This window comes from Salvia splendens, chromosome 1, assembly GCF_004379255.2.
Source record: "Salvia splendens isolate huo1 chromosome 1, SspV2, whole genome shotgun sequence".
NCBI classification, from domain to species: domain Eukaryota; kingdom Viridiplantae; phylum Streptophyta; class Magnoliopsida; order Lamiales; family Lamiaceae; genus Salvia; species Salvia splendens.
In genome coordinates this window covers 35,161,967-35,169,827 of record NC_056032.1, presented here as the reverse complement: position 1 = coordinate 35,169,827, position 7,861 = coordinate 35,161,967, and the positions used below count along the sequence as shown (strand labels likewise).

General features: G+C 37.4%; 2 protein-coding genes across 7 annotated transcripts; one reads left to right on the top strand and one right to left on the bottom strand.

Annotated features, from left to right (window-relative positions):
* Nucleotides 1–2,491: 2,491 nt before the first annotated feature.
* LOC121779674 (auxin-responsive protein SAUR50) lies at nt 2,492–2,866 on the top strand. The gene has a single exon (XM_042177079.1). It carries the CDS (start codon nt 2,492–2,494, stop codon nt 2,864–2,866), a length of 375 nt encoding a protein of 124 aa, XP_042033013.1.
* A 1,335-nt stretch (nt 2,867–4,201) lies between these two features.
* LOC121748226 (helicase protein MOM1-like) lies at nt 4,202–7,749 on the bottom strand. 6 transcript variants are annotated; one of them, XR_006039419.1, is made up of 5 exons: nt 7,252–7,749; nt 7,016–7,070; nt 5,839–6,616; nt 4,724–5,234; nt 4,202–4,654 (listed from the first exon to the last, which is right to left on the bottom strand). XR_006039419.1 is itself a non-coding variant. In XM_042142464.1 (2 exons), exons 1-2 carry the CDS (start codon nt 6,482–6,484, stop codon nt 5,058–5,060), a joined length of 753 nt encoding a protein of 250 aa, XP_041998398.1. In that variant the 5' UTR covers nt 6,485–7,749; the 3' UTR covers nt 4,202–5,057. The 6 variants fall into 6 exon arrangements, 1 of the variants encoding a protein (XP_041998398.1); XR_006039417.1 differs by having other exon boundaries at nt 4,724–5,164; nt 7,016–7,749; XR_006039416.1 differs by having other exon boundaries at nt 4,724–5,164; nt 5,839–7,070.
* Between the last annotated feature and the right edge of the window lie 112 nt (nt 7,750–7,861).

Genomic DNA, 7,861 nt, shown 5'->3' with positions numbered 1-7,861 from the left:
GGATGAATTTAGAATTAGAATTCAACAAATTTCACTCGTTTGGGATGAGTACTGGCCTCAGCTCCAGATAATCGCTGCTAGTGATGAGCTCCGACGTCGATTTGATGTCGTTAGACGACTGGTCAACGAATGATGAAGATGAAGATGAAGATAGAATCGTCGACAGACAGAGAAATTGGTATCGAAGAACTGGGAAATGTATGTCAGCTGAATCAATGTCGTCATATTCAACTACATGCATTCCATGAAATCTCGCCGTCACCAGAATTTTCAACTCCGGGAATATTAAGTGAAAATTTCATACACTCAAAAGTGTTCATTTTTTTTATCGAATGTCTTCATATTCAGGCATGTTTCTTATCTTAAATCAAGAATATTTTAGTACAGGTTTTTTTAATTATCCTCAACATGATTAAGCTGATTTTCTTGTCCCTCTACATATGAGTAAATTGATCCTTTTTTTTATCTTGATGGTTAAATTTTAACAGCTTCGGTCATTATAAAGGACCTAGAACTGAAGCATATTGTACCGGATCCGAACGACGTTAACATGGAGTACTATTTAAGACTTGAATACGACAATATATAGATGACCAAAAAAATCTCTAGTCGAAGATTAAATAGAGAGAGAAAGAGTTAAACCTATGGAGTAATAGTAATGGCCGGTGAGTAGAGAGTCACAAAATGTAAGTGTAAGTGTTTTGAGGTGTCACCAACATGCATGTCTCCCAACCTCCCCAACGTCCCCACCTCATGTGCCTATTTATGAATCCCCTCATCACCATCACTCTTTCATTTTACCCCTTTTCATTATAAAATTATGTACAGCCCACAACTACCCAATACAAGAAGAAAAATTGAATTAACAATTTGACATACAAACCTCACATGATAGAATATTGATATATGCATTGTTGTGCACACATGCAAATGCAATACACATCTTTTGTGTGTGTGATTATGAGAATGTCCATAAACAAAACTCTAGTTTAGTTCACTATGGAAATAAATGTAGTATGCAGCTAGCTAAGCAAGTGGCACCCACAAAACGTAGGCTAATTTGGGGGGATGAATCAGTTTGCTGGCTACTCAATCATTTGTACTAACTTGTGCTCACATGCATGATATATCACATCAATAAAACGCATCTCATTCACTCATACATACATATGCCTTCCAAACCCCTCACGAATTATCATCTATCTTCGCGTAGAATTTAATGACATCAATACATACCAAATCACATTCCGTTTTCCACCACACAATCACTACTTGTACTAGTACTACCTAGCTAGCTACTTTCAAACAAACTTGTAATCATCTTCAAAATATCAACATACATTTATGATTCCCAACCGAGTGAATGTATCTGCATGTCTACAGATCTAGGCCCATAGATTAACCTCAAAGAGATAAGGGCGGAAGCGGAGGAGTAGAAGCAGGGAGAAAGGAAACGACTTGTGCGTATATTGACTCAGTGGTAGAGTGGTTAATGTGAGTAGTTTTTATGATCGACAAAAAAAGAAACGAATTGATTTGCATTGGTTTGAACCATGGTGGTTGCATTAATTAGGAGTTGATGAAAAAGCATCAAGTATTTTTAATTTTTTATTATATAGTATATAGAAATTGAATCCCTGGTTCATGCAATGCAAGTGTGGTGGCTTGGTCGGAAAGAAAGATTCGCAATCTTTGTCACATATCTCAAAAAAACACTTAAAATAAATAAAGTATGGTACGGCCAGTACTTCACTTTTGTACAAATGAAATTGATAAAATGGAATTAGAAGATGAGCACAACAGAATGAATGGGCAAGACGTATGATATATCAAAAATATGTACTTATGATATTGATATCCTAAACACGCAAGTTAGGTTGCTAATCAGTTCATATTTATCCATTAAATACTCATAAACCAACTTTTGCAACAACTTCCACCAATCCCAGAGGGAGAGAGAGAGCAAGGGAGTTTTTTACAATATCTAAAGTTATGAGATGGGGATTAATTTAAGTGGATATTGCACTTTGCCCGAGAAGCTTATCTCTCCCATCCCTCTTCATATCTTATCTAAATTCTATGTTCAATTTGTGGGTCTACCTTCCAAAGATTACACACACGCAAAAGAAAGATAGAGAGAGGATTGCTAAGTGCTAACCTCTTTTCTTTATTATGAGAAAATATTTATGTAAATCATGCAGTGCATGTTCGTACAGTTTCGTATACACTCCTACTAAATAAACAAGAGAAAGGTACAGCAGAGCAACCTGCACTATAAGTGCAGTTATTTAAATCACACTCACACTTAACTTACCTCTTAGCTGCAATTGCAATCACATATGTCAAACATTGAATACTCCAAAACCTTGGCTCTTTCTCCACCACTCTTATACTATATAAACTCCATCACTCCCTCAAAACCTCATCATCAATTCCACATCACTTCTCTCTCTCTCTCTCTTGTTCACACACACAAAAAATGATGAACATGATGGTAAGGAAATTCCTGAAAGCATGTATGAAGAAGTGGAGAAGAACAGGGAGAAGAGTGATACCCTGTGCGGCCGCGAGTGACAAGTGTTGCTCGTGGTCCCTGTGGCCGTTGGTGCACGAAGAGAAGATCGTGCCAAGTGACGTCCCAAGGGGCCACTTGGTAGTGTACGTAGGAGAGTGTCACAAGCGATTCGTGATCAAAGTTAGCTTGCTCAAGCACCCGCTGTTTCAGGCATTGCTGGATCAAGCTCAGGAAGTGTATGACTTCAATGCTGATTCAAAACTACGCATCCCCTGCGACGAAAACATCTTCCTCAGCGTTGTTCAGTGCGCGAAATCTCCACCAGAGCGACGACTACCAATCTGCCTATGACAATTCAACTTCAAAATATCATTTCATTCATTGTTATTTAACTCCCAAATCCCAATTTAGGATATCTGTACACTACTTTGATCACCAGTAATATGTATATTCATTATTCACATAAAAAATTTTCCTCTAAGCTATATAAATAAGTATCTATTCTACAGCATAACACCCTATGAATATTGCAGACTCTAAAATTTTTGCTAAAATAATGTTATCATCAGTATATAGGACGTTGACCCAAGAAACTTGTAATCATTTCGAAAGCAGAAGCATAGTTCCAACAATTAACACCTGTGTTGTAGAATTGAGATAGCATGGCACAGAAGCAGCAGTTGACATGAATAGAGAGCAAACACACCAAGAAGCCCTTAGCTCTGGTGAGCAGATCAATTTGCAGCTTTATTTAAGAGGTTGTAAGTCGTTTAAATTACTAATATACTACTACTTTCTATAATTATGAGACTAGACATCAAACAGAAACCTTTATTCTATATCACATAAAATTTCAAAAATTCACGGGGTTAATTCAAAAAAATTCTTTTATTTTTAAAGAATTTCTCTTCAGTTTCCTTCTTTGTAGATGAAGTTCTGTCTATTTTCAAGCCAAGTCCTTGTATTATTTGATAAACTCTACCTAACAAAGATTATATAAAGAGTTTGGAAAACTGATAAGAAGATCTGAGACAGTGTAAATAGACATGACGTGGAGACGTCGCGGGACATCTTCCATCTGTTTTCTAGCCAAGTCCTTGTAATTATTTGATAATCATTAACGATATGTTACCTAACCGTAGAACTCATGTATTTTTAATTTAGTTCCTTACATATATTATTTGTGTTCTAAACATGGAATTAATTATTTTAGCATGGAAGTTATTAATCCTATAATCGATCAAATAGATTCTATTCGATGAATTTACTTGTTTTTCTAGTCTACTGCTGGAAATCCAACAACTACATGGACGTGGGTCATTTGTGGCCCAACTGGACTCTTGTGAGTGTTCTAAGGGAAAGAAAATTTAAACTCATACTGTCATTTTAAGCAATACATTTACTCTATCATACTTTATTCTCACTTTTATTTTAGTCTCTCATCTCTCTACTCTCTTTTTTACTTTATTCTTCTCACTTAACTTAATAAATATCATTTTGTTAAATCTCATGCACAAAAGAAATTGATCTCTTTTAACAGAATGGAGGGAATAGTTTTTTTTACGCAAAAAGTAGTTTATTGAGACAGTTCTTCATATCTTATAAGACGTCTATTATTCTAACAATAATATATATGCGATATCAATTTTTTTTTCAACGTAATTTGAAACAAGAAATTGACAAAAATATGTTGGATATCATATTTAGTTCATCAAATACCAACAAATTGGTGTTTAATGCAAAAACATATTGGTTTTTTCTGCCTGTCCTCTCCCAACTTAAAGCAAAAAAAGAGAGGCTATGTATGTACACGTGTGGATCTCCTTTTCGGTTTTGTTGGCATCTCAGCAAGTCGTATAGCTGCCTGAAATAACGATAAAGGTTTCTTTTACGGCGTTAAGGGGAATGTCACCTGCTCAAGGCTAACTGGCGAAAAGGTTGTCCTTGGGGGCTCAGACGGTAGTGTTGGAACCGTGCAAGCCGGAGAAAGCCTCAAATGTGGCGCAGGCGCCCTCAGACCACTCGCTTGATGATGGTGGAGATCTGAGCAGCTGGATGTTGCTGACCTATGTTCAGCTCTTGATTGAAGCCTATCAAAAATGAGTCGATGTGCCTGCTCCACTGAAAACTTTGTTGCCACTGGGACAAGGAGGATATACGATTATCAATTGTAAGCAAGTACATTTTCTAATGCTAAACATAACTTACAAACTTGCGTGTGAGGTGCACTTTTGTTATCCGTCTGCATCAATGCCTCGACAAATGCCTTACTGACGAATATTTTGTTGTATCTACTGTCAATGGCTTTTTTCTCCTCCAGAAAAGCCACCTCAGCAGTCTGAAGCATTGCCTCATACTTCTTGTGTATCTCATCAACCTCTCTCTCGTATGCCAATCTCGATTGCAGGTTGATCATTGGAGGCCCAACTGTTATGTGAGTTAAACAAGCTAATACTTGTGATGTGGCTCTAAATGTGGAGTTTGGATGACAAACCATATCTTTGTGCTGTTTTGAAGATTCAGTTTTGCATTTCTCTAGTTTTTACAACTCCGTCTGTAGAGCATTACAGACAGATTGAAATACCTCAATATGAGTTCCTGGGCAGGTTTCTCGTGCTCTTACAATTGGAGCTCTTTGCGTGGGGGCTCCTGCACAATGTTGCAAAGAAGATTCTGATTTCAGTTGGTGATCACTTTAATCAGGATCAACACAAGGCAACTGCAAAAGTAGAGCAGCGAGACAAGTCAGAAACTCGAATGACACAAGGGCACTCCAATGAAATGTAATTTTAAGAAGAAAAAAGTAACTGAAGATAGCTCCAACAAAATATACAGTCTGGCCAAAGCACAGTCAGTTTGAGTAGAAATAAATAAAATTAGGATAAAAAGAATCAAAGTACTACAATTAGTAGTAGTTGGCCTTGTCTGGGCCAATACCGGGTTTCTAATAAGCCCCTGGCCGGTCCAGATAAGACCTAATTGGAGCTTGTTTAAACCGGTGAGCCCGTTTCGTTTTTCTGTCAGACCGGTCCTATGCTAGCTAATACCTGGCTTAGGCCAAGCTAGGTCGTATCACTCAGCCCACATGACAAGTCTACTAAAACCTTGTAAAGATAAAAGATGAAAATCCAATACAAGACAGGAGCTTGGTTAATGATGGCTTATCCAGTATTGGAGTCTGTGTGCTTCTCGGAGAAGCTGCTTCACCTTGTGAGTTGGTCATGATGTTAGAATTTTTCTTTCCCTCACTTAGTAATGTTAGCATAAACAGGAAACAGAAAGTAGGCACATCCATAATAAGATACAAAGGATATTGGCAAAACCTGAAGTTCGGCAAGCAATGGTTCCGGCCGTTGTCCTGCATTTCTTGGTAGGTCCACCACATTCCTCGGGTGAATAATCAAGCAATTGAACACCTTTCCTAGTCCTAGGTGATTTATAAGAAAAGTACTTCCAGCTAGGCGTCCTCCCTTGGAGTATATTTATCCAGAAAATGTAGGGTGGTTCTTTGGTTAACATCTCCTCAATCACTGAAATGTTGTCCATGAGAGGATACCCTAATTCACCTAACAAAGATATATCGGTGGGGTAAACACCTCCAATCTGCTGTACTTTCAAAATTGTTGAGCTTTGGACATCAACAACATTACTCTTGTCATTGTTAGGTAATAGGTTTGACAGCTCGTGGAAAACATCTTCCACAAACCAGTTTCCATAAGAATCAATTGTAGTATCTCTGACTGCATGGAACTCTTGAAGCTTGTCAAATGAATAGTAGGCACCCCAGGTTAGCAACTTGTGGCATGTACGTTGCCTTATATGGCGCACATCGCCAACTGGAGCCATGCCTAGCTTGGTAAGAATCAATGCCTTCTCCTCTACAGTATATGCTGAATATAATCGGAACACCTTCACCTGCTTAAATTGGGACTCCAGATTGATCTTCTGTAGAGCCTTCAAGTCATTCATTGGAGAAAATTACAGTGTCTATGGATTTAAGTTTAATGCTTGAAACACAGGCACGAGTTTCCATCAAGAAGACGAATTTCCCACCATCTTTTTCATTGAAAGTGTCAAGAACTTCTCGTCTGTTCGACCGACCTATATTTCCATCAATACGTACACACAATTGAATCCCCACCAAACTTTTCATGAATAATATCATCCAACATATCTCCTATAGTGATTGGTCCAGAACCTTCAATTGAGTGTTTCAAGAGACATATATTTGTATGTAAAATCCCTCATAAGATTATATAGGTCTACCGTCTACATCAAATGTACTGAGAAACATATAAGAGAAGCAATATAATTCAAAGACCGATAACTTAGTAGAACAACTCAAGAATCAAAATGTAAAAAATGCTTTTAGTTGGCCAAGAATCAGAAATATGAGATTGATAAGTACTCTTAATCCTCGCTTGTTAATCTCCATTAGGGCCTTATACAATTTGCTACTCAATCTAATTTGTGCATCCCATTGCTCAGCTTGCGGAATACCTTGTATCAGAGAGGTATGCAAAGACTGATCCACAAGATAAGGGTGATCACAGCACTGGAACAGAGTGTTTGTCATATCACAACCTCAGGAATAGTTATAAATAATCAGACAACAATGAGTACATACAAAAAGTAGAACATAAAAATCAGCATTTGAGTATCAATTCTAAAGCCAATAACTATAAAAGTTGTTTGAATCTGAACCTGGAGCCTCAAATTCCAATGAAGATGCTTACATTTTTGGTTGAGACAAGTATCTCATGAAGGACTTTTAGGTTATCGAACTTATAAGAAGAGCACAAAGGAGTTGAATTTGAAAACAGAGAGCCACAATACTGCTCTGTCTGTATGTTGGATAGCCTCACAGGAACCCAGTACTCTATAAATTCAGTTGTGGTAGATTTTTTCTCTTCTTCATAAGGATGCACAACTCTATCATCCCCATTGCCCCGACTCTCTAAAACGTTGTTCTATATTTTCTGCAACTTTATCATTGTAATGTCAATGGTAAACCCTTGGAATAGAATAAGATGGATATAAAATCCAAAGAACTGAAATATATAGATAGGAAACCATAAGTAACTTCCCCCACCAAAAAAAAGGGTTAATTATATAAGTTTTGAGCTTCTTTCAATAATGTGGAACCACATCCTAGTACTCTGTAAAACATATGAAAGAACTGTGATTCAAAACATTCAGTTGAACACTCGAAAATCATACAACAGATCCTCTTCCAATCAGCTAGACGATCTATGCCGTGGAAAAGCATCAAAAAGACAATAAAGTTTTAAATATCTCAAAACAGTTTTAAGAGCATCCGCAGCGGTGAGTGGACACCCGTCCGTG